Source organism: Hyperolius riggenbachi, chromosome 4 (assembly GCF_040937935.1).
Source record: "Hyperolius riggenbachi isolate aHypRig1 chromosome 4, aHypRig1.pri, whole genome shotgun sequence".
Lineage (NCBI taxonomy): Eukaryota > Metazoa > Chordata > Amphibia > Anura > Hyperoliidae > Hyperolius > Hyperolius riggenbachi.
Genome location: NC_090649.1, coordinates 301223574 through 301251311, shown reverse-complemented (window position 1 = coordinate 301251311; position 27738 = coordinate 301223574). Strand labels below are relative to the sequence as shown.

At 42.7% G+C, this 27738-nt stretch overlaps 1 protein-coding gene and 1 long non-coding RNA gene across 4 annotated transcripts in view; one reads left to right on the top strand and one right to left on the bottom strand.

Moving 5' to 3' along the window:
- The window catches only part of LOC137503895 (uncharacterized), a 50295-nt gene extending 39541 nt beyond the window's left edge, over window positions 1–10754 (bottom strand). For both annotated transcript variants that reach the window (XR_011019369.1, XR_011019370.1), the window contains exons 1-2: window positions 10620–10754; window positions 8277–8433 (exon numbers count right to left, since the gene is read on the bottom strand). This is a non-coding gene — a long non-coding RNA (uncharacterized lncRNA). The remainder of the gene's footprint in view (window positions 1–8276; window positions 8434–10619) is intronic.
- The window catches only part of MED23 (mediator complex subunit 23), a 150840-nt gene extending 126301 nt beyond the window's left edge, over window positions 1–24539 (top strand). For both annotated transcript variants that reach the window (XM_068231572.1, XM_068231571.1), the window contains 5 exons: window positions 118–190; window positions 9370–9584; window positions 13082–13202; window positions 13984–14115; window positions 20254–24539. In XM_068231572.1, the coding sequence (XP_068087673.1) occupies window positions 118–190; window positions 9370–9584; window positions 13082–13202; window positions 13984–14115; window positions 20254–20427 (715 nt within the window). In that variant the 3' untranslated portion in view covers window positions 20428–24539. The remainder of the gene's footprint in view (window positions 1–117; window positions 191–9369; window positions 9585–13081; window positions 13203–13983; window positions 14116–20253) is intronic.
- The last annotated feature ends 3199 nt before the right edge of the window (window positions 24540–27738 follow it).

Below are 27738 nucleotides of genomic sequence, written 5' to 3'. Positions count from 1 at the left end.
TCCTCACATAGCAGGCTGCGATTCGATAGTTTACCTTAAAAGAACATGTGGCAACAGCATTCATAATGAATTATGTTAAAAAATATAATGTACGGTTTCTTTTTTTCCTATTTACAGCCAGCCACTCGTGCCAAGGGAGAATATCACGGCCTGGATGAATGCAATTGGACTTATTATCACAGCTTTACCAGTAAGTGAAAAGCATAGAGATGCCTTTTACAATTCTCATTTCAGGTGAAAATCTAGTATGCCCAACATTGGCAGCATCCCACTCACCAAGTTGATTAACCCTGTTGTTACTACTGTGAACTACAGTGAGATATGTTTGGCCTTCCCTTTGCTATCTCCATATGTAGACTGATCACTAAAAAGTCACCCATTCCATCAGGAGTGGTTGTTTCAAGTGACATTTTTGTCTGTGTGTGAAGATTTAGGCAAACGCACCTAGAAAAGATTGTTGTGTTTATATGGCTTTTTTTTACTTTATTTATATCCTTTTCACGTTTTTCTACATTGTGTAAATGCATTAAAATGAACAGCCCATGTCTATCAATTAGCTTGCTTGCATATGATGTGTTTCTCTGAGGAAACAGAGACTTCTTCTGCACGCAGCATTTTTGTATTAAAATACACTATTAGTGACCAATCCTGTTTTAATACATACAAACCCACATGGTGTGTGACAAAAAATATACATTCAAAAACCTGGGCGCAATTTATAGTGTGAACAAGGTCTTAGTCTTTTAGTCTTACTCCTGTGGGGCAGAATTCGTGGAGGTGTTTAATCAGGATGGATTTGCCAGGCTTTGATTTGCTGGCCATGACCAGGTGCTAAAACAGGAAGTAGTCACATCAAATCAGAGCCTTAAGGTTCTCATTAATGATACAATCTTGATTGTACAATCTTACCACTTCTATATAATATGAAGTGACTATCCATTGAAAGTAAATGCACTCAGTTTACTCTATTACAGAGATTTGGTAAAATTGCACAAGCAAGATTGTATCAATAGTTACAATTTTATCACCTCATCAATCTGATTGCATGCTTCAACTTGAGTTCTGGTCCACATGAGTAATCATTTTCTTTTTTCTCCCTGTGATTGTATAAAAATGTTTGCATTATGCGGAGTTTCTATTAATAATCACTACAGGAAAGGCAGTCAATATAAAGTAATTGCGCTTGGATAGGGGATGAATTTGACACAACTTTCTCATCTAACAAAATCTTTCTTTCTGCCTAAGAATCTTGTTGAGCTCATCCCTATGCTTGTACAGTAAACCTAGTGACACACTACATAGATATAATAAACCAGTATTTATCTGGAGTTGACAATTTACTGCTTTTGAAACTTTGCCCCAGTTGATAATAGATCAGAGACTTGATCTAATTGCTCTCAAATCCCCTTCCTCACCACACCACTGTGAAGCCTCACTCTTGAGCCACAGCCACAGATCTCCCACTTGATCATTCTCCAACTGATGGGCCTTTCTTGAGCAATGTCCAGTCAACAAAATGATTAAACATTGATCAAGGGGACCTTTTCTTTAAACAGGTGTTTGTTGGATTCAATATTTTTATTAAATATGAATCTGTTAAAAATATCTAATATGCATCTAGCATTCATGGCCCATATGCATTTTTTCTCCTGAGTTATCTCCTAAGAGATACTTTTCATATTCTCTTTAAAATAAATTTTAAGCATTTTATAATTGAAAAAGTACCGTATTTTTCACACCATAAGACACTCTGGACCATAAGACGCACCTAGGTTTAGAAGCCAAAAACGGGGAAAAAATATACTAAACCTGGTGCGTCCATGGTGCAGGGGTGTCTTGTGGACCCCCCCAAGCTACACTTTGCTGTCCAGCTAAAGTAACCCCTGTTGCCCCCCAGCTACAATAACCCCCACTGCCTCCCAGCTATAATGAACCCTGCTCCCTGGTTTAGTCAAAAACACACCCCTGAGGCACCCCTTCCCAGGCTCCTGTATATCCCACAACTGCGAGGAAAAGTCTTTCTGTGGTGGACCCTCTCACCTTCCTGTATGTCCTAGCAACTGCAGGAATTTTTTTTAAAAAAGCTGCTCCTGGTATATCCCCCATTCCCTTCCTGTCTCTCCCAGCACCTGCAGACTGCAGAGTAGTAAAATCCCCTCCCTCCTGTATCCCAGCAAGTGTAGGATAAACAGCTGGATCAGGTATGGCTTCCGCTGTAACGCTTCACTCTGCAATTGCCCGGAGGGACAGTGTTGGCTTAGCGGAGATGGAGCCGCTGTGGGAAAACTTTGTTTATCCTACACTTGCTGGGATACAGGAGGCTTAGTGGGAAGGGGGGTGGGGGTAGTGACCATATGGAAAAGGTTTTTTCTACTACACTTGCTGGGGAACCAGGAGGCTTGGCGTTGGCTACTGGTGTGTGTGCGGGTCGAGAGGGGGACTCCTGACACAAGCAAAAAGTTACTATTTGGACCATAAGACGCACGCACTTTTTTTCGCCCACTTTTTTGAGTATTTTCTTGCTTCGCTGGACGTCTAAAAGGCATTTTATGGCCGTGAAATGTCACCTAGGAGAGAACTCAGGAGAAGAAGTGAATTGCATATGGGCCCATGTCTCTCATGACCTTACTGTTTTATTTTCTATTTACGGAAATGCAAATTGATCTCATCATATCTTTGTATTGTAAATATCTTCTGTTGTGAGTTATTGCAGGTCATTTTAAAATGCCAAGCTCCAGCAGTTTTTTCTTGGTAAGGATTTTAGTACAGTGTTATATTTTTTCCAGTGAATCATGCTTAAAGGGCAACCGAGGTGACATGATGAGATAGACATGTGCATGTATAGTGCCAAGCACACAAATAACTAGGCGCTGCTCCTTTTTTTCCTTTCTCTGCCTGAAAGAGTTAAAAATCAGGTATACAAGTAACAGTTTCCGTCTGGGTCGGGACCGGGTCGGACTGTGTCAGACTATAGCATAACCCTCACTGATTAGTAATTACAGCCATAAAGAACTTTCCTGTCAGTAAATGGTTTCTGAGAGCAGGAAAGAGATAAAAGGGTCAATGATTCATAGATTTGTGCTCTGGTATACTTCAATGTAGGTGTAATTGAGCAGAGACGAACAGTAAAAACTTAAATATAAAATAAAACTGCGATATCTAAAGTCATTTTTTTGGGGGGGGGGGGGGAGAAGGTGGATGAATACAATTGTTTTGCTCATCAGTTTATGTTCACCTGTCCTTTAAATGAAGAGTTAAAATTTCACCACCAATGAAGAGATGTTGGTGATGAATTCCAGCAGCAGGATGGTTGTGAGTTTGTTGTCTTTTGTCGATTCTATACATGTCATACTCTAGCCCACAAAGCCATCAAGTTTGGCCCACATGAGGTTTGCCCTCTTTGCATTATGTTTGGTTCACTCTAGATCTCCAGGGAAGCTATATTGGAGATGAACCCCTAAATCACAGATTCCCAACCCTGTCCTCAAGTACCACCAACAGTGCATGTTTTGTGGAAATCCACAGAGGTAGTTAATCAGCTCTACTGAGATGCTAATTACCTCACCTGTGAATGTTTGTAGTTTTCTGCAAAACATGCAGTTGGTGGTACTTGAGGAAAGAGTTGTGAAGCCCTGCCCTAGATCACCAGGGAATCCATTGGTTGTTTTGCCGACCGCCCATAGCGAGATGGCGGCGGCTCCTGGCCGGGGATCGTGCGCTCTGCCCACCGTTCGGAAGCGCCGGCGGGTTGTTAACCCACGATCTGCCGCATGTAATACTATATTGTAATTGTGTATTGTAATACACTTTGTAATGTATACAAAGTATTATACAGGCTGCCTCCTGCCCTGGTGGTCCCAGTGATCGAGGGAGCACCCAAGCACACTGATTCTGCCCCCCGCCCACTGATCACCCACAGCACCCATCAGACCCCCCCTGATCACACCCCCAGACCCCTATTTGCACCCAATCACCCCCTGTCACTATCTGTCAACGCTATTTTTTTAGAATAGGTCCTAAACTGCTCCCTGGGGGCTCCTGATCACTCCCCCCACACACACACACACCCTCAGATCCTCCCCAGCCCCCCCCCCCCCCCCTCTGTGTACTGTATACATCTGTTCTCCCCTGTAATCGCCCACTGATCACCTGTCAATCACCCATCAGTCACCACCAGTCACTGCTACCCATCAGATCAGACCATAACCTGCCCCTTGTGGGCACCTGATCACCCGCCCACACCCTCAGATTGCCCGCAGACCCACCCTCAGATCACCTCCAAAAGTGCATTGTTTACATCTGCTCTCCCCTCTAATCACCCACTGATCACCTATCAATCACCCCGTCACCACCTGTCACTTCTACCCATCAGATCAGACCCTTATCTGCCCCTTGCGGGCACCCAATCACCCGCCCACACCCTCAAATAGCCCCCCAGAACCCCTCTGATCAACTCGCCAGTGTATTGCTTGCATATATTCTCCCCTGTAATCACCTACTGATCACCTATCAATCACCCCGTCACCCCCTGTCACTGCTACCCATCAGATCAGACCCTAATCTGCCCCTTGCGGGCAACCAATCACCTGCCCACACCCTCAGATAGCCCCCCCAGATCCCCTCTGCTCAACTCGCCAGTGCATTGCTTGCATATATTCTCCCCTGTAATCACGTACTGATCACCAATCACTCATCAATCACCCCGTCACTGCTACCCATCAAACCCATCAGATCAGACCCTCATCTGCCCCTTGCGGGCACCCAATGACCCACCTACACCCTCAGATCGCCCTCAGATCCCCTCCGATCACCTCCCCAGTGCATTGATTGCATCTATTCTCCACTCTAATCACCCCCTGAGACACCCATCAATCACCTCCTGTCACCCCCTAGCACACCTAACCATCAGATCAGGCCCTAATCTGCCCCCTGCGGGCTTCTGATCACCTGGCCAAACCCTCACCCGCCCCACCGCAGTGAAAGAATATTTTTTTCTGATCACTGCTGGTACGACTTAATTGTGGCTGAGACCAACAGTTATGCCTCACAATACGCAACCACCAATCCAAGAAGCTACTATGCCCGGCCTTTTCGGTGGAAGCCACTCCAAGTTTCCCGAACGTAACATTTTTTGGGGCCTTCTCCTTAACATGGGTCTAGTCAAAAAGAATGTATTGCGATCTTATTGGTCTACGCACCCAATACATCACATACCCATGTTCTCTGCTGCCATGTCCAGGTCACGATTTGAGAACATCCTGCGCTTCCTGCACTTCAGTGCCATTACAACCTGTCATCTAAGAGGCCTCCCTGCTTATGACCGGTTCCACAAAATTCGGCCCCTCATAGACCACCTGTCATCAAAATTTGCAGATGCTTATACCCCTGAACAGTCATTTTGAGGCATTTGGTTTCCAGACTACTCCTCACGGTTTTGGGCCCCTAAAATGCCAGGGCAGTATAGGAACCCCACAAGTGACCACATTTTAGAAAGAAGACACCCCAAGGTATTCCGTTAGGTGTATGATGAGTTCATAGAAGATTTTATTTTTTGTCACAAGTTAGTGGAAAATTACACTTTGTGAAAAAAAAACAATAAAAATCAATTTCCGCTAACTTGTGAAAAAAAAAATTTCTATGAACTCACCATACTAATAACGGAATACCTTGGGGTGTCTTCTTTCTAAAATGGGGTCACTTTTGGGGTTCCTATACTGCCCTAGCATTTTAGGGGCCCTAAACCGTGAGGAGTAATCTAGAAGCCAAATGCCTTGAATAGGACGTTGGGCCCCTTAGCGCTCCTAGGCTGCAAGAAAGTGTCACACATGTGGTATCGCCGTACTCAGGAGAAGTAGTATGTGTTTTGGGGTGTATTTTTACACATACCCATGCTGGGTGGGAAAAATAGCTCTGTAAATGGACAATTGTGTGTAAAATAAAAATCAAACAATTGTCATTTACAGAGATATTTCTCCCACCCAGCATAGGTATGTGTAAAAACACACCCCAAAACATATTATACTACTTCTCCTGAGTACGGCGATGCCACACGTGTGACACTTTTTTGCAGCCTAAGTGCGCTAAGAGGCCCAACGTCCTATGAGTACCTTTAGGATTTCACAGGTCATTTTGAGGCATTTGGTTTCTAGACTACTCCTCACGGTTTAGGGCCCCTAAAATGCCAGGGCAGTATAGGGAACCCATTTTAGAAAGAAGACACCCCAAGGTATTCCGTTAGGTGTATGGTGAGTTCATAGATTTTATTTTTTGTCACAAGTTAGTGGAAAATTACACTTTGTGGAAAAAAAAAACCAATAAAAATCAATTTCCGCTAACTTGTGAAAAAAATTAAATTTTCTATGAACTCACCATACTAATAATGGAATACCTTGGGGTGTCTTATTTCTAAAATGGGGTCACTTGTGGGGTTCCTATACTCCCCTGGCATTTTAGGGGGCCTAAACCGTGAGGAGTAGTCTAGAAACCAAATGCCTCAAAATGACCTGTGAAATCCTAAAGGTACTCATAGGACGTTGGGCCCCTTAGCGCACCTAGGCTGCAAAAAAGTGTCACATGTGGCATCTCCGTACTCAGGAGAAGTAATATAATGTGTTTTGGGGTGTATTTTTACAAATGCCCATGCTGGGTGGGAGAAATAACTCTGTAAATGGACAATTGTGTGTAAAAAAAAAAATCTAATTTACAGAGATATTTCTCCCACCCAGCATGGGTATGTGTAAAAAATACACCCCCAAACACATAATACTATTTCTCCTGAGTATGGCGATACCACATGTGTGACACTTTTTTTGCAGTCTAGGTGCGCTAAGGGGCCCAAAGTCCAATGAGCACCTTTGGGCTTTACAGGGGTGCTTACAATTTAGCGCCCCCCAAAATGCCAGGACAGTAAACACACCCCACAAATGACCTCATTTTGGAAAGTCGACATCCCAAAGTATTTAGAGAGGGGCATGGTGAGTCCGTGGCAGATTTCTTTTTTGTTTGTCTCAAGTTAGCAGAAATGGAAACTTTTTTTATTTTTTTTTTCACCGTGTCATTTTCCGCTAACTTGTGACAAAAAATAAAATCTTCTATGAACTTACCATGCCTCTTAGTTAATACTTTGGGATGTCGTCTTTCCAAAATGGGGTAATTTGGGGGGTATTTATACTATCCTGGAATTGTAGCACCTCATGAAACATGACAGGTGCTCAGAAAAGTCAGAGATGCTTCAAAATGAAAAAATGCACTTTTTGCGCCATAGTTTGTAAACGCTATAACTTTTACCCAAACCAATAAATATACACTTATTGGATTTTTTTAAATCAATTATATGTAGCACAATAAATTCGGGCAAAAATGTATATAGACATTTTACTTTATTTGAAAAATGTCAGCACAGAAAGTTAAACTAATTTTTTTGACAAAATTCATGTCTTTTTTTGATGAATATAATAAAAACTAAAAATCACAGCAGCAATCAAATGGCACCAAAAGAAAGCTGTATTAGTGACAAGAAAAGGAGGTAAAATTCATTTAGATAGTAGGTTGTATGACCGAGCAATAAGCCGTTAAAGCTGCAGTGGTCTGTTTGGAAAAAAAGTGTCTGGTCCTTAACCACTTGCCGACCAGTGGATTTTACACTGATCGGTGCTGCGTGGGCTCTACAGCCCGCAGCACCGATCAGGAGTCCAGCAGGACGATCAGACTACCCCCCTTTTTTCCCCACTAGGGGGATGTCCTGCTGGGGGGTCTGATCGCCGCCGGCCATCTGCGTTTTGCGGGGGGGGGGGGGGCTTCTCAAAGCCCCCCTCCGCAGCCATTTCTGCCCTCCCGCTCCTTACCTCCCTCCCTCCCTCCCTCTCTCCGTAATGCGCAGGACGGAGTTCCGTCCTGCGCATTGAAGGATAGGCTTCAGCCTATCATATGCCGGCGATCCCCGGCCAATCAGAGGCCGGGGATCGCCGATCTGCCTTACGGCGCTGCTGCGCAGCAGCGCCGTATGATGTAAACAGCGGGGATTTCTTCCCCGCCTGTTTACATTTTGCCGGAGAGCTGCGATCGGCGGCTCTCCGGCTGTTCACGGAGACACCCTCCGTGAACTGACATGGAAAGGCCGCTCGATCGAGCGGCCGTTTCCATGGTAACCCGCAGACGACCAGTTTACGCCAATCGGCGTTAGCTGGTCGTCAAGAGGTTAAGGGGTTTTATGACTGCAGTCCTTAAGTGGTTAAAGGAGTTATCAAGCAATTATAAGCAAAATAAGTGCTACTTACCCTGGGCTTCATCCAGCTTACTCCCAGCATGTCCCTCGCTGCAGCTCTCCAGTAAGCCGTTCGTCGCCCCTGCCTCCTGGTCCCTGGCGATGACGTCAGGCCATCACTGCCACGTGGACCGGAGCATACTGCACAGGTTGTAAGTATTGCAAATGGCCTGTACAGCACAAATAAAGCTCTGGTGTTAGTGAATCCTAAAAACGGTCTCCAAACTTATAGTATATAGCACTGTATCTGTCCCAAAAGGTGAAAAGCACCTGCTACCCATCCTGCTGTGTCACAAGTGGTGAAGGCTTGCTGTCAACAGTGAAATGATGCATCAGCAGTCTGTGCTGATATCCAATACCTGAAAGTGGTAGATCTGATCAGACAACTAGTTCTGTCTGATACAGCCCTACAACAGGCTATTGCTGAGCAGAGCAAAACTAATGCCAGGAGGCAAAACGTACCCAGTACCTATCACTTTGTGTTAGACTGCACAACAGTTTATACTTATAAATCCAAAAACAAACTATACACCTGGGGTCAGGGGACTAGGTTATACTTAAAGGGGTTCTATGGATAATTAGAAAAAAAAAATTGACACACACCTGGGGCCTCTATCGGCCCCCTGCAGCTGTCATGTCCCACGCCATCCTCCTACGATCCTCCGTTCCCTGCTGCCGGCATCAGTCAATTATTTGTCTAATGGTTGCTCCCGCTTGCGTCCCTGGGAGCTCACTGTGCACGCGCAGTACCGTTTTTTCTTGTACTGCGCAGTAAGCTCCTGGAGACACAGCGGGAGCGAGCACGCGTGCGGCCACGCCCTCGCAGCCGCAGTTGCATCAGACTGCTAAATGGACCGGCGGCGGGGAATGGAGGATCGTAGGAGGATGGCGCGGGACATGACAGCTGCAGGGGGCCTATAGAAGCCCCAGGTAAGTGTCAGTTTTTGTTGTTTTTAATAATCCACAGAAGCCCTTTAATTGCATATAAAAGTGGCTTTAATATTTTTAATATGTAACATATTCTCTTATAGACACTGTAGGGCCATGCTATATACAGTGACCATAATATATGTGTATTATGTTTGTTTGTTTTTTTTTTTTAATAGGAACCTTACTGGATAGTCCTACATGATCGCATTGTTAATGTGCTCCAGAGTCCAAGTCTGACATCAGAAACTGAGTGGGTTGGATACCCTTTCCAGCTCTTTGACTTCACCGCATGTCACAAGTCCTACTCTGAGATGAACTGCAGTTATACACTGGCTCTGGCGCACGCTGTGTGGCATCACTCAAGCATTGGTCAGCTGTCTCTCATACCAAAGTATGTACACATTCTGTACTGTTTTCACAACTTTGTATTTCCCAACCAAGGTTAACGGGAGATGCACAGAGTGCAATGAAAATGACGCATGAGTCAAACTCATCACTTCCACTGTAACATGAGTTTTACAGTAAAACTGAAAGCCAAAAAAAGTATTATGATTTTCAGTTAAAGACCCTGAACAAATTAAGTACACACCCTTTATGGCGCTAGTCTACTTTAGGGGACCCACCGCAAATCCCCATAGACACTTTCAGCTGGGCTGCAAAACGGAACAAATGGCTTCCGTTTGCTTGTTGAAACCCCCACAAGCCATATACCCATGGATAGGTAAGCATGCCCTGTAACGAATTGGGAGGTTTTCGGTAACAGAAAGTTTAAATTGGCCGTGTAGGAGCCACCGAACGGCCTAAATCTCGGTTCCGTCGGCCATCTTAATTCTGCTGTGCAGGTCTCTTTCTTCCTCCTCATTGGAGGGTTTGTTAGCTGGCACGCCCCCACCTAACAATCCCTCCAATGAGGAGGAAGAAACGACCTGCAGAGCAAAACCAAGATGGCCGACGGACCCGAAATTGCGGTCGTTCCGAGGCTCCTACACAGTCAGTTCAAACTTTTTTTTTTTACCGAAACCCGCAAAATTTGTTAGAGGACATGCGTAGCTACCCGGGGATATAAGGCTTGTGGGGGTTTCATCAAGCAAACGAAAGCCATTTGTTCCGTTTTGCAGCCCAGCTGAAAGTGTCTATGGGGATTTGCGGTGGGTCCCCTAAAGTAGACTAGCGCCCCCTTTATTACATCAGATTTCATCAGGGACTTGATCTGATCATTCTAATACCCCCCTTCCTTGCTGGTGCCAGAGTCTGTATTATGCTGTCCCTGCAGAGATGTGGACTCTAAATTCAGAATGGATGGGATATTGGTTTACACAAACACTGCCTGAAGACAGATTTGTCTCCAGAATACCTATTGGCATACTCTGGTGGCAAAGAGAAGTAACACTAGTTTCACCCTAGCGGGCACTGCTTTTGTACTTACATTTCTGAACTTGAGCTGTAAAAGCATTCTTCTTTTGTGCTATTTTAATATATCATATTAAAAGAACCACTAACGCAAAACATTGTAAAACTTAAAATCCATGTTTATGCATATGTATAAAATGGACATACTGAATGTCAGTTACTCAGTCTAACTGCCAAAATAGTATGCTAATGAGTAGGGAGGCTGGTGGGCATCTTTGTAAAGATCATTTTCATGGATTGCTTTTTTAAACCATAAAGAAAACCGTGAGAATTCCCCATGAGGAGATGGACTAATCCGAAACGTCAGATTTTTACTACCTATTGTGACAGCGACATAGGGAAAAAAATAGTGCATTTTACGCTGTAAAATTTAAAACATATACATATATATTGAATAAAACTAAACTAATAGTCTTTCCACCATCCCTGTTCACCCCTTTGCCTGATATTACAATAAATGTTAACACGTCTATAACATCAGTTCCCAAAGCACGGTGCTTGTGGGTAATATTTGATTCTTCTCTCTCATTTACTCCTCACATTAACTCCCTAACCAGCTCCTGCCATTTCCAACTGAAAAACATAGCACGTATCCGACCTTTTCTCTCCCATGACACAACCAAAATGTTAGTACATGCTCTTATTATATCTCGATTGGACTATTGCAATATATTGCTTGGTGGACTTCCAACTAACCGACTAACACCGCTCAATTCTGTACTGAACTCTGCTGCTCGACTCATTCATCTCTCCTCTCGCTCTTCCTCTGCTGACCCTCTCTGTCAAGCTCTTCACTGGCTACCAATTAATGAGAGGATTCAGTTCAAACTCTTAACCATAACCTACAAAGCTCTCCACAATCTCTCTCCCCTGTACATCTCCTCACTAGTCTCCAGATACCAACCCAACCGCAATCTCAGATCTGCACACGAGCTTCTTCTATCCTCTTCTACAATTACCTCCTCACATTCACGTGTACAAGACTTCTCACGTGCCTCACCCCTCCTCTGGAATGCCCTTCCACAACACATCCGCCACTCTCCCACCTTCGAAATCTTTAAACGTTCCCTCAAAACCCACCTTTTCCGACAAGCATATTCTCTAGCTTAGGCCATGCACCCACTAAATAACCTAATTACGCACTGCCTGTACATATACTGTATACTTCCCCCACCTCTTATTTCCACCCCATTCCTTTAGATTGTAAGCTCGCAAGGGCAGGGCTCTCACCCTTTTGTGTCATGGAATGTTATTAATTCAATTGCTTGCACACTGTTAGAAATGTATACATTTTAGTCATCATGTTAAATCAAGTTGTAATCAGCAGTGCTGTATCTTGTATCAGTGTTCATATTTCATGTATATCATTGTCTGTATCATTATGTATCCCTTGTTTGTTTTCTTACATTGTACAGCGCCACGGAATATGTTGGCGCTTTATAAATAAATAATAATAATAATAAAATATGTAAGGCTTACATTTCTCCCAATTTTCACGTTAGTGGTCCTTTTAAATGTATGTACTATGATAGTCTCAAATATCAAGCCTACATGACCGTATTTGAGTATTTAAATCTAATCTGTCCACAATAAAATTCCACTGGAACTGGAAAAAAAAACATTTGTTGTGTTGTGTGAACAACACTGTCAATAAAAAAAAAAATCAAATACATCAGTTATATTTTAAATGTACATATTGTGTTATGTGCCTAATATTTGGTGACTAGGTATTAAAGCCACTAAATGCTGTAGTTATAGCCATATGCAGGCAATTCACAATCTTAATTTCTTCCCAATTCCTGTCAGACTGAAAGACACCACGCTAGGCCAAAGATAACATGGAAGTGGTGTGCTTTTATGCCTTTCACTGGGCTTGGTGAGCAGTCAACCATGCCCTATCCAAACTCTAAAGAGAAAAGGTCTAGATTCTAACTTCATTGAAGAGAAAAGGTTAAAGGACACCCGAGGTGAAAATAAGCTGATGAGATAAACAATAGCCTCTAGCCTCTCTTCTAGAAATGGCTTTTTTTTTTTTTTAATAGGCCAGCTTTATTTTATATGTAAATCTACTTTTTAAGTTTTTACTGGTTCATTGTTTCTGCTTAATGACTCATTCATTCATTTTCTGCTAGGAAAGTGTTTTATGCCTGTAATTCCTTATCAATGAAGGTTACACTGTTGTCCAACCCAGACAAAAAGTTAAACTGTCACTTTTACATATCTGATGTTTAAACCATTCAAGCAGAGAGAGAGAGAAAAAAAAGCAACACAGCATAGTTATTAGTGTGCTTGGCACATGTGTATCTCATCATGTCACACGTCACCTCCGGTATCCTTTAAGCTGGAACAGTTACTATACTCGCATACTGTAGCTCCCATGCTCATACGAAAGTGAATCTCTTAAAAATAAAGAAATGTCAGTGGATGAGATTACTCTACTAAAAATACTGGCAAATTTAAGTTTACTCTCCTTTTTAGGTTCCTTCCTGAGGTTCTCATCCCCATTGTGAAAACTGAATACCAGTTGCTGTATGTGTACCATCTGGTAGGACCATTCCTTCAGCGCTTCCAACAAGAACGGACTAGGTGCATGATAGAGGTAATGCCAGTTATTACTGCATTGACATATAGTAGAATGCAGTAAATTATTCAGGTTTACTCACTTTTACGTTAAAGATCCTGTTTCAGAGTCAGAAACAATTCCTATAGCTATATACTAAATTGGTGTATATTGGTATCTAGCCCCGCGCACCCACTGAGGCTCAGTCTAGCATTCACCTGTGCACATTTCCCAGCCATCTCTGTAGTCCAATTCTCCTTCCACCCTGTCCTACTTTCCCATAGTGATCTGAAGCGACTTTGGGGTGAAGGTCATCTCCCCTTTATCCACCAATTGTTGTCTCTCTCTTCTGTCTATTGCTGCAGACAGCTTCATATAGCTGCAAGTTCTGAGGTCCAGGGGCGTATTAAAAGCCATAGCACCCACAGCAATTGCTATGGGACCCTGGAAATGAGGGTCCAAATTGGTAATTGGTGTTAACTATTAATTTTCCAGCGTTTCTCCACCCTCTGACTTAACCTCAGTGCCAATAGACTATTTGCATTGTAACTTGTATAGAAATGCATATTGCCCAATCAACTCAAATCCTATTGGGTAGGGGCAGGTGGCATTTCCTAAGAGTGTCGAAGTCTGAAGGCCCCATCCAAATTCTGCTTTTGGGCCCCATAATCCCTAGCTACGCCTAGCTAGCATTTCATTAATTAGGCATTGATATATAATTTACAGGCTTTCAATACTGTCTTTTATTCCCTTGTATTATCACAAACTGTATCTTCAGGCTTTTCCATAACAAAAATTTGGTATTTTTATTTCATGCTAGATTGGAGTGGCATTCTATGAGATGCTGCTGAATGTGGATCAATGCAGCGATCACCTGAATTTCATCGAGCCCATCTGCGACTTCCTGTATCACATGAAGTATATGTTTACTGGAGACAGCATTAAAGACCAAGTAAGCAATATTTGGTTTTGGATTCCCCACAACAAACTTAATTTTCATGTAATATGGTGATAGCATATCACAAAATAAGTTTGCATTTGAAGCATAATTGTTGGTTCGTTTTGCAAGTTAAAAACAAAGATACCGTATATACTCTCATACAAGCCGAATTTTTGACCCCCAAAAAGGGGGTCAAAAGTTGGGGGGTCGGCTTGTATGCGAGTCTATATTGTGGTGGTGGTGGTCCGCGGCGCCCCCCGCCCGCTCGCTCCCTCCCTCCCACTCGCTCCCTCCGCAGCCGTTACCAGGGGAACCGCTCTCCTGCCTCGTCACAGCAGCAGCGCCGGGCGCGCTGCTGTGATACACGGCGAGCAGAGCGAGAGGGGCACCCGCAGTAGAGGAAGAGGCCGCCGGCTGAAGAGGTAATAGCAGCGGCGGCCGCGGAGGGAGCTGCGGGCGATCACTATACTTGCTATACTGGGCACTTTACTGGCTATACTGGGCATTATACTGGCTAAACTGGGCACTATACTGGCTAAACTGGGCACTATACTTGCTATACTGGACACTTTACTGGCTATACTGGGCAGTTTACTAGCTATACTGGGCACTATACTGGCTAAACTGGGCACTATACTTGCTATACTGGACACTTTACTGGCTATACTGGGCAGTTTACTAGCTATACTGGGCACTATACTGGCTAAACTGGGCACTATACTTGCTATACTGGACACTTTACTGGCTATACTGGGCAGTTTACTAGCTATACTGGGCACTATACTGGCTAAACTGGGCACTATACTTGCTATACTGGACACTTTACTGGCTATACTGGGCAGTTTACTAGCTATACTGGGCACTATACTGGCTAAAATGGGCACTATACTTGCTATACTGGACACTTTACTGGCTATACTGGGCAGTTTACTAGCTATACTGGCTAACCTGGGTACTATACTTGCTATACTGGACACTTTACTGGCTATACTGGGCATTATACTGGCTATACTGGGCATTATACTGGCTATACTGGGCACTATACTGGCTATACTGGGCACTATACTAGCTCTACTGGGCACTATACTAGCTCTACTGGGGCACTACCTACCAATACTGGGGCACTATACTAGCTATACTGGGCACTATACTAGCTATACTGGGCACTATACTAGCTATACTGGGCACTTTACTAGCTATACTGGGGCACTACCTACCCATACTGGGCACTACTAGCTATACTGAGGCACTACCTACCCATACTGGGCACTATACTAGCTATACTGGGACACACTGGGGGGATCACGTGGCCTGCACCAATCCAGCATTTTCTACCCCCGGCTTATATGGGGGTCAATCATTTTTCCCTGTTTTTTTAGGTCGGCTTATATGCGGGTCGGCTTATATGCGAGTATATGCGGTAAGTGAGTTAAGGGTTGATAAATTATATAAGCAATATTACCACTGTAGCGGTGTAGAGGAAAGTGGGTTTTTTTTATTTTAAATTGCCTACTAATGTTTTTGATCTTTATTTTCAGTTCTATTGCCCACTGTGGACCACACCACACAACATTTAAAATGCTAATCTGTTGCTCAATTTGTCCATCGAAACATAATTTCTTGTATTAGTTGCAGCTTGAGTAGAACGCAAGAGAATTAAAGCCATACCTTATATTATACAATCAAAAATCGTGTGTCTGGAGAGTAACAACAAACGTTCAGTGACTGAAAATACCTTTTGAGGCAGCAGTAGCACAGTCACCAGGAGCATTTTTTTTTTTTAAACTCAGCACACAGACCCAAATTCATGAGTGATCAGTTACATGGGGCATTAGCAATACTCGTTTCTTGCCATACCCCTGAACTGAATTGTGTGATCATCATAGTTTGGTAGGAGCTGAATATGAACAATTATGCCTTTCTTTTCTTTCCCTCCCTCAAATACGACTGTTGCTGAGCTTGCTCTTTAATTATCCTTCTCATAACACATTCATACACATATACACCGACACCATCCTGCACATACCCCTCTCCCTTCTCCAGCCTCTCTCTTTAAGGTGGCCTAACTGAGATTGGTTGTAAGGCTTCTCCACACTTCTTCGGATCTAACCGCACATCCTAAATCCTCATTCTTACACAATTCATCTATCTTAAACCATTCCCCTATATCCAGAGTAGCCGTATCTTTCCAGTTATTAGCAATCATACTTTTAGCCACTATCGTACCATATTATTTAATCAGTGCACATCCGGGACTTTCTTTTTTATCTGTATAACTAAGGATTGCTTCTTTCGGTGTAAGCTCGAATTTTTCTTTTAGCATTCCCTCCGCCAGGAGGGTGATATCGTCCCAGAATTTTTTAACTATCGGGCACCACCACCACCACATATGTAGAGTACCTCCGTCCCACTGTCCACACCTCCAGCACATCACCCTGCGACTTGCAAACTTGCTAACACGGAGTGGTGTAACATATCATCTACCAATTGTTTTAAATTGTATCAATTGCAACCTTGCATCCCAAATTTTAAGTGTTTGCCCATATTTGTGACCATAACCCTTCCAGACTTGACCCCAGCTCGTTTTCCCATTTCCTGCAGTACGCAGGAAGATTCGGGCCACACTCTGCAGTGCAGATATCTGAGTATAGACTAGAGATTGATTTGTTCATTTTTCTTCCCAGATAAAGATGTTTCTCAAAGTGATTCAATTCCATTCTCTGGGCAAACCGCAAAGTCAATTTTTGGAAAAAATGTATCTGGGAAGAACCCCATAAACTAATGATTGTTACCTTCAAAGATCGATTTGATTCCCAGGGCGGGGTTTCCCCCAATATCAACAACACGAGTTTCGCGACTTATATTATGTCTGCCAAACCAGGCTGGGTCAAAACCTGGGGGTAGGAGTCTGAATTATCTCGTAGGGTTGTTAAGGGGGAGAACCCTGTATTTTTTTGCCATTTTTTAATTATCCAAAGTAGCGATTTAAGGGTTGGTTTGATCAATGGATGGGATGATAAATTGTATACTTTATTAATATTTTTAGGGATCCAAGAAAAAACTAGATCAAAATTGGATTCCTCCTCCTCTAGCCGTGGCCATATCCTATTCTTTATATCGGTAGTGGTCTCTATTTTCCATTCCAGGATTCTTGTCAGATGTACACTTTTATGATAATTATATAAATTTGGAGTGGTAAGTCCGCCCTGGTCTTTTCTTTTCATGACCAATTTGTGATTTATTCTGCTTAGCGTTGTTCCAAATAAAATTCTGGAATATCTTGTGCCAGCCAGTTCTGGAATCATGCGCCATCGGTAAGCTCTGCAGCAGGAAAATAAGCTTGGGGAGGATGATCATTTTAATAATGCTGATCCTACCAATTAAATTGAAACACGGACGATTCCAAGATCTAATTTTTTTTTTTTTTACATTCGCCCACTATTTTTAAAAAAATTACTGTAAGGAAACGCGGAAAAGCCGCCGTCTCTCAAGGTGAGGCGGCTGTTTCCGCGTCCAGCAGGGTGTCACAACGCGGAAAAACCGCCACATGCCGCTTAGGCAGAGCGGCGGAATCCGCATTGAAAACGGCGGAATCCGCATTGGAAGCGGCCCCCACACGTGGTGCTCAAGATACATTGCAAGACAGTTCTGGTGTGGCTGGGACTGATAGTCCACCAGGATTCAGAGTGACACGCGCGCGCGCGCGCGCACAGAGACAGAGCTTATATAACAGCCAGAAGTAGTCAGCTGACCAGGCTGGTCAGCTGACATTTTCCACAACTTTCATTGGTCCAGCAATTAGGGAGGTCCTGGAAAGGTCCTTGAGTATATATACTGCTGGCTGTTCACTTGTTCCTTGTCTGGCGTGCGATCACATACGTGGGAGCACTCAGATCCGTAGTCAGATCCGCAAGTGTGCCGGGACCAGCTGGAGCTGTAATCCTACACTTAGCTAGATTCTGTTGATAGCTAAAGTACTAGTTTGATTGTGATTATCTGTTATGACCCTTTGCCTGTCTCGACTATCCTCCTGAACTCTGATCTTGTACCTCGATATCTCTGATACTCTGTTGCCGAACCCCGGCTCGTCCTAGACCCTGCTTCTGTCTCCTGATTTTGTACCTTGATATATCTGATACCCTGTTGCCAAACCTTGCCTGTACTTCGACTCTGCTTTTGCCTCCTGATCTTGTACCTTATCTGTCCGTATGTATCGACCTGGCTTGTCCGACCTCGAGAACCGACCTCACTTTTGGAGGCGGTTCCCTGTCCTGTCAGTGGCATCTCCTCCTGAGTGTCACTTTCAGACTAACCTTCCTACTATCAGTCTGACTCCTCCCGTCTTGGAGAGTCCAGATCTGCGGAAGGAATCAGCGCAGTACTTCCGACTGCGCTGAGGCTTGTTACTGTTACACCAAAACACTACACTCTACTCAGGTGAACAGAGGTTAGCTAGTATATTGGATTATCGGTGAGACTGCAGATCACTTATAATCTGGTATACGTCTGTATTCCCCGTGATCGTGCAGATCACCGGTGTTCAGACCTCTCTGTGCTTCACCGATCGTTACAATTACTTTTGAAAGGTAAATTGAGATTGTTGGTAAGATTAATACCTAAATATTTAATTGAGTGGTTGTTACATCTGAATTCACTGGTTTGTTTTATCTCTTCAATTAATTTTATAGAGCAGCAAATATTTAAGGTCTCTGGTTTTTCTTTATTCGGTTTAAAATTTGAGTGTTTTGCAAAAAGATTAAATTTATCTCGACATTTTATAGTTGAGCTAAGTGGGTCCGTCAAGGTTAGAAGCAGGTCATCGGCGTAAGCCAATATGTTCATTTCACCTTGCCTTGTTTTTATACCTCTAATTTTGTCATCTTGTTGGATGGCTTGAATAATTGTTTCGATGGCGAGATTAGACAAGACAAGACAAATAACATTTATATCGTGCTTTTCTCCTGGCGGACTCAAATAGTGTGGGGGACAAGGGACATCCTTGTCTGACACCGTTTGAGTTGGTAAATGTGTGATCAATCTGGTTATTTACCTTAAAGTGATCCTTAAGTCAACTGTAAAAAATTAGATTTACTCACCTGGGGCTTCCCTCAGCCCCCAGCAGCCGATCGGTGCCCTCGCAGCTCCGCTCCGATGTCCCAGGACCCGCCGGCGAGCACGTCCGGTTTGGCAGTCACCGGCCGACAGGCATGGGAACGCGAGTGATTCTTCGCGTTCCCAGCCTGTATATCGCCCCCTATGCTGCTATTGCGGCCGCATTACTGAAAGGAACGATGGTTCCGTTAGACCCTCCCGCAGGGCGGGCGTTCTGCCGACAGTAGAGCGTGTACGCGCTGTCGGCAGACTGATGAGGCTGTTTCTGAATGATCCGTGGATGATTTTTGTAGGCACTCCACAGCCCTGATTATAATAAAGGAGTTTGGTGGGGAACACTGTAATATCAGGAGCTCTGTGGGAAAATCTCTACAATAATGGTGTCTCTGTGTTAAAGCTTTATAATAATGGAAACTTTATGGGGAGCACTATAATAATCAGTGGCTCTATGCAAGACATAATAATTGGTACTTTGAGAAAACTCTCTTAACAGGGGCTCTCTATAGGGCAACACTATATTTACACTATCCTAAGAGCAGCATAATGGGAGACACTGTAATAAAGGGAGCACTTTGGGGTGGCACTGGTTAAAAAAATAAAATCTAGAGTGCACTGAAAATCTCCCATGCATTGCTGGCAGCACTGGATAGGGATGATCAATGAGATGCAAATACTTCAGAGTTTATGCAAATTTATGTACATTTTTATGCACATATATGCAGCTTGAAAATGGACCACTCAACTCCCACCCGGGTTTAAACGGATTGGTCCAATTTCAAGCTGCATATGTTTGCATACAAATGTACACACATTTGCATAAACTCAGAAGTATCTGCACATGTATATGTTTACTTCATGTGGCCAGATCACTTTTGGCCAGACCAGTATTTTTACAACACAGCTGAAAATCATCACTGGGAAGAACACTGGCCTGACAGGTCACTCGATAGTGGAATGCAGGAATAAACATATTGATGAAATTAACACCTGAATAAAAACTCTACACATACAAATAATGACCCAGTTTTTCTTTTTCAGGTGGAAAAGATCATCTTTAACCTCCGACCTGCTTTAAAATTACGACTTCGTTTTATTACACACATCAGTATGCAGGAACCAGTTTCTGCACCACCCCAGCCAATGAACACCGGATCCCCAGCACCACAGACCAGCCAGGTGCCTGTCAATGTTGCTATGCCAGTCTCACAATGAGATGCTCTCTCTGAGTTTAAGCAATGTTATTGTAGACAGAAGACATGTTTGAAGACCTTTTTTTATACTTTTTTTTTAGTCCAAACTTGTTTCATGATTTTGGACCTGGAACTTTGCTACTGTAATACTACAGTAATCTCCCTATTGTTTAACCATTATGGTGGGTTTAAGGGGGCATCCAGGCTACTTGGAAAAGGTCTTGCACTTGAAAATGTACAGTGTTTGTAAAATAATATTTTGGGCTTTTAAGCTATGTATATTATTTTCATGTGACTTGGATACAATTCTGCTTTTTGTCCACTGACACCTGTAAAGATCACAGACTCACAAATTTTAGAAATCGTGCATTTTGTATTTTATGCTTCGAGGGAAACCTAGCACTGTACAAGTTTATGGCTGCGTTGTGCCATTTAACTACGAACCATGTACTCCATTTTGTGGTAACAATTTGTTTCTACCAATGAAGTCTAATTAAAATGTAGTATCATGTATTTCTTTTGTTATAGTTTTTAACGAGTTTTCCAAAATGAGGTTTACATGCCAGACTGAATGGTAGAAATGCCATATTCAACAGTTGCATTGAAATGTTCCTTAAACTGAACCTATGGTGACGGACATCACAGATGCTTTTTTTTTTTTAACTACATTCGAGTTCCCTGGTTGTTCTACTCATCCTTCAGCTTCACTATTTTAAAGTCATTGCTCTAGCACGAGGCTGCAGCTAGTGAACTAACAAAAGTTAATCTGTGTTCTACCAAAAAGTAACTACGTAGGCAATTTTGGTTATTAATGCCATAGTGATGCCAGTTTCTACCATAGTGATGCCAACCACTAACTGCTTATTATAACTCCTTCAAAAGCGGAGGTATTTTGGTTGTGATAGGATTTGATCCCACATTTTGGAAGTCCTTAGAAACTTTGTGTGCAGAAAATAATCAAGTTCTATTATATTGTAACATTACTTTCAGTAGATCTCCCTCTAAGCCTCACTGGTCCCCATAATAGCCCCCATTACCTGGTAACCATATGGCCTCAATTCACTAAGGGCAGTTCAGTAAAATAATTTAGGTTGGTAAAATACCACATTCAGTATTTTACACTTTTTCTTCCAAATTTTCCTAAGATTTCCCACATGTGATAGAAGTTTGGTAAATTACCGAAAAACATGCTTCATTTCACTAAGCCCTGCTTGGCAAGTCTGTTACTAGCTGTGGAGCAGGTCGGGCAGGAAGCGGTGAGTCTGTGTGCACGAGTCTGGGTTTTTCTGCCCGGTGCATCCACAGCAATCCTTTAGATGTGTTGCAGCAACCGGAAGGAGTTCTTCTGTATACCAGTATACAGATATTCAAATCTATAGGGAAACAGAAAAACCAAATAGGGTGGGAACTGAGAAGCAGGGCTGCCTGGCTCTCCGTTTTGGCTGTCTGCTACATCTGTCAATGTTACCACATGGAGAGTGTGAGTTACTGGTTGGTCAGAGCTGGAGGTAAATACTGAACACTTTTTTTGCTTTATTTACCAAATGCTTTAACTTTTGTAAATTGCAATTTATTGACATTCCTTGAATTAAGTACCGCAGAAGTCGGTAATTTATCTTACTATTCATGATTTTACTTTTTAGTACGGTAATAAGTTTATTGAATTGGCATTTAACCTTCCTGGCGGTAACCCCGAACGTAGTTCGGGGTAAGCCGCGCAGGAGGTTTTCTCAGGCCCTGCTGGGCCGATTTGAATATTTTTTTTTTTTGCTGAACGCAGCTAGCACTTTGCTAGCTGCGTCAGCACTTCGATCACCGCCGCCGCTATCCGCGTCGCAAGAAACCCCCCCCCCCCCCCCTAGACCCCTGCGCTGCCTGGCCTATCAGCGCCAGGCAGCGGCAAGGGGTGGATCGGGACTCCCTTGGACGTCACGACGTCCATGACGTCGGTGACGTCATCCCGCTCCATCGCCATGGCGACGGGGGAAGCCCTCCAGGAAATCCCGTTCTTTGAACGGGATTTCCTGATCGCCGGAGGCGATCGGCGGGGCTGGGGGGATGCCGCTGAGCAGCGGCTATCATGTAGCGAGCCCTCGGCTCGCTACATGGGGCTCGCTACATGATATAAAAAAAAAAAAAAAAACCGGCTGCGCTGCCCCCTGGCGGTTTTTAATATACCGCCAGGAGGGTTAAGAAGGTGATCGGTAAAAACAACTATTTTCTGCATTATTGAATGTGGTAATACTTAGTGAATTGAGGCCCATGTCTTCCTGTCCAGGATTGGGCCTAGTGTCACATAGAAACCGGATCATGCTCTGTTTTCACATTCTTCAGCACCTCTTTTTGGTTACAGCATGTTATGTGAAGCTGGTTTTGGTATACTTTTTCCCATTATGACAAATGTCAAGTCATACATTAAACACCCTAGCAAGCTGAACTGCCTGTATGTCAGAAAGAGCAACCATACATACATACAGTTATTCCAGCTGCTGTGTGTGACAATTTGCTTTTATCTGGTGTCAGGGGCTATTACAGAGGTGCCAATGTAGCTGAGTGGAAACCTTTAACATGAAACATTTTGACTTTTGAAGTGAGCCTGTGTCAGTCTGTATGAAATGTAAGGGTAAGGCTGTATTATATATAGTTTTAGGCCTCATTCACATTACATACTGACATGCAGGCTAGTATCACGATGCACAATGTGTGTTTATTGTATAGGCTGGTCACATTCTTTGGTATGCACACATTACTATGCACAATGTCCAGAAGTGCACTGTCACATGCACTAATGTAAACTAGGCATTTCCATTCTCCCTTTAGTACTCATCTATAGAAACAAGGGTACAGAGAGCTGTGGCATGTCTCTACAATCCACAGCACTATTGACTGCAGAAGTGACTTTACTGAAGCCCATCCCCGACTGCCCATTCAACCATAGACCACCTCTTCACTCTAGCAGAGCCTTGCTTATAGTCATGTGCATGGAGGCAAGGTCATGCCCCTGTAGGCCAACTTGGGGCTATTATCAATGTGGACAGCCGGGGTCCTGTCTGCACTGCTCTTGTTCTAGGAAAGTACAGCATAACAATCTGGTAGCTCTCTTCAGGAATGTGTTTTAAAATAAGCATTGTAGGGAGGCTGGTCTTAAAACTGTATTCAGCCGTACACTTACAGCAAACCTGTGTCAATCCTGACACAATGCCTACTAAGTACACTATCAAAGCATTCACTGGAGGCTGTAGGTTCAGCATTTATGTATCCTCTGGTAAAACTTTATATATGAAGACCACAGTTTGGAAATGTGTCCATTCCATCCAACAGAGAATTAGAGCTCTACTGTAAACTTGTATGTACATTGGCCTTTGGGATTTTTGCAAACTACCTATAAAATGAAACCTTGTATAAGAAGCTGGTCAGCTGAGGTACAAGTTATCAACTGACACTCTGCATTAAAGGAGAACTGTAGTGAGAGGTATATGGAGGCTGCCATATTTATTTTCTTTTAAGCAATACCAGTTGCCTGGCAGCCCTGCTGATCTATTTGGCTGCAGTAGTGTCTGAATCACACCAGAAACAAGCATGTAGCTAATCTTGTCAGATCTGACAAAAATTTCTGAAACGCCTGATCTGCTGCGTGCTTGTTCAGGGCTTATGGCTGAAAGTATTATAGGCAGAGGATCAGCATGATAGCCAGGTAACTGGTATTGCTTAAATGGAAATAAATATGGCAGCCTCCATATATCTCTCACTACAGTTCTCCTTTAAACACTGTAATATAACAAGGGGCTGGTCACTTCTTCTTTCCGTCATAACATTTTCTTTACAAAAATACAATGTAGTCTATCAGCATCATGTTCAGATGACATCAGCGTGTAAAAAAATCTAAAGGGGGCTCAATCATCATCACAATGCCCCTTATATGTTTGATATGTCTTATTTCCACAAACACCATGTTAATGTATGCAAGTTGTCTGCGAATGGAATTACTGTATATGTGCACAGGTATGAACAGAACTTTCTAACGCGTTATTCCTCCATTGAGCTCCTTTTAAAGTCAACTCAGTTACTTTGTCATGTTAACTTGACCGTCTTAATATCAGTGTGATTATTTTTTAATAAAACCATAAACAAGCAGACCGTGTCATTGTGTGGTGGTTTTTATATAGAATGTTTTTTTTTTTAGTATACTGTAGTACAAAAATTATGGTAATTGCTGTGAAATGCCTAGCATTGTTTGAATGTTTAACTGTAGTAATGTAGTAACTGTAGCAGTGTTCTAAGGTGTTTCATATCCATATTTATAATGTTAATATGCTGTGTGTGAAAATCTCTTGCAATGATCCTATTGTAATGTTGAAATTACATGAGATGCACTATAAAGCTGATCAGGAGACTGGTGAAACAGTAGGCAGTGAATGGTCCTTTTAGGGTGTCTGTATTCAAACAGCCCAAACGTTTTTTCCTAGCTTACAAAACATCTCACCATTTTATTTTTAGTACTATTGAAATCATAAATTGACAATTTCTTGCTGCAATGAGCTACCCGTAAAATGGAGAATCCTTTTCAAAATTGGCGTACTAACATTCAAATCCTTACATGACCTAGGCTTTGGGTTCTACAGTAGAAAAGTTCTTTACAGATGTTTCGTTGTTGTTGTAAAAGGAGCAGGTTTTAAAGTGGATCTACACTGTATGCTTGTTGAAAGTTTCCAACAAAAAATAACTTAACTCTCCTTAAAATGCCCTTTGCAGCGATCTGGAAATGCTAAAGTAAAATAAATAAAAATTAAATAAAATAAATTGCTCCCTCTCCTCCTTGTTGTGAGAATCCATGTCCATGACATTTCTTGTTAGTAGACATAAAGAAGCAGAATGTTGCCTGTCACTATTTACCTACATAGCCAATAATCTGTATAAAATAGAAATAATTACATTAATCTGCATAAAATAGAAGTAATTGGATAGCAGGAGGAGTAGACGAAAAGATACCTCGTAGCACAGAGGCTAGATGCTGCCAGTTGAGAGAGCAGCACTAAGGGTAGACCTTGTAAACACAGCCACCCCAACCCAACATGAGGCCTGACTAAGAGCAATATTACTAGGGTGTAGAGATTTGTAGAAGAAAGAACCGCTGCACATACACTCACCCAGCAATGGGAGAAGGGAATCTTGACCAACATAAGATTGCACACAAAGGAAATCCCGCTACACCAATGTGTAAGGTGAAAAATCAAAAAAATCTTTATTTCAAATTCAGCATCTCAGCATATAGATAAAAGGCTCACTCTTATCGGAGCAAGAATGGCTCCTTAACCACTTGAGGACCTAGGGCTTTCTACCTCTTAAGGACCGGCCACTTTTTTTCCATTCAGACCACTGCAGCTTTCACGGTTTATTGCTCGCTCATACAACCTACCACCTAAATTAATTTTGGTTCCTTTTCTTGTCACTAATAAAGCTTTCTTTTGGTGCTATTTGATTGCTCCTGCGATTTTTACTTTTTATTATATTCATCAAAAAAGACATGAATTTTGGCAAAAAAATGATTTTTTTAACTTTCTGTGCTGACATTTTTCAAATAAAGTAAAATTTCTGTATACATGCAGCGCGAAAAATGTGGACAAACATGTTTTGGATAAAAAAAACCCATTCAGTGTATATTTATTGGTTTGGGTAAAAGTTATAGCGTTTACAAACTATGGTGCAAAAAGTGAATTTTCCCATTTTCAAGCATCTCTGACTTTTCTGACCACCTGTCATGTTTCATGAGGGGCTAGAATTCCAGGATAGTATAAATACCCCCCAAATGACCCCATTTTGGAAAGAAGACATCCCAAAGTATTCACTGAGAGGCACAATGAGTTCATAGAAGATATTATTTTTTGTCACAAGTAAGCGGAAAATGACACTTTGTGACAAAAAAAAAAAAAAAGTTTCCATTTCTAACTTGCGACAAAAAAAAATGAAATCTGCCACGGACTCACCATGCCGTTCTCTGAATACCTTGAAGGGTCTACTTTCCAAAATGGGTCATTTGTGGGGTGTGTTTACTGTCCTGACATTTTGGGGGGTGCTAAATTGTAAGCACCCCTGTAAAGCCTAAAGGTGCTCATTGGACTTTGGACCCCTTAGCGCAGTTAGGCTGCAAAAAAGTGCCACACATGTGGTATTGCCATACTCAGGAGAAGTAGTACAATGTGTTTTGGGGTGTATGTTTACACATACCCATGCTGGGTGGGAGAAATATCTCTGTAAATGACAATTTTTTAATTTTTTTTTACACACAATTGTCCATTTACAGAGATCTTTCTCCCACTCAGCATGGGTATGTGTAAAAATACACCCCAAAACACATTATACTACTTCTCCTGAGTACGGCGATACCACATGTGTGGCACTTTTTTGCACCCTAACTGCACTAAAGGGCCCAAAGTCCAATGAGTACCTTTAGGATTTCACAGGTCATTTTGAGAAATTTCGTTTCAAGACTACTCCTCACGGTTTAGGGCCCCTAAAATGCCAGGGCAGTATAGGAACCCCACAAATGACCCCATTTTAGAAAGAAGACACCCCAAGGTATTCCGTTAGTAGTATGGCGAGTTCATAGAAGATTTTATTTTTTGTCACAAGTTAGCGGAAAATGACACTTTGTGAAAAAACACAATTAAAATCAATTTCCGCTAACTTGTGACAAAAAATAAAATCTGCTATGAACTCGCTATACTACTAACGGAATACCTTGGGGTGTCTTCTTTCTAAAATGGGGTCATTTGTGGGGTTCCTATACTGCCCTGGCATTTTAGGGGCCCTAAACCGTGAGGAGTAGTCTTGAAACGAAATTTCTCAAAATGACCTGTGAAATCCTAAAGGTACTCATTGGACTTTGGACCCTTTAGCGCAGTTAGGGTGCAAAAAAGTGCCACACATGTGGTATTACCATACTCGGGAGAAGTAGTACAATGTGTTTTGGGGTGTATTTTTACACATACCCATGCTGGGTGGGAGAAATACCTCTGTAAATGGACAATTGTGTGTAAAAAAATCAAAAGATTGTCATTTACAGAGGTATTTCTCCCACCCAGCATGGGTATGTGTAAAAATACACCCCAAAACACATTATACTACTTCTCCCGAGTACGGCGATACCACGTGTGGCACTTTTTTGCACCCTAACTGCACTAAGGGGCCCAAAGTCCAATGAGTACCTTTAGGATTTCACAGGTCATTTTTGTTTCAAGACTACTCCTCACGGTTTAGGGCCCCTAAAATGCCAGGGCAGTATAGGAACCCCACTAATGACCCCATTTTAGAAAGAAGACACCCCAAGATATTC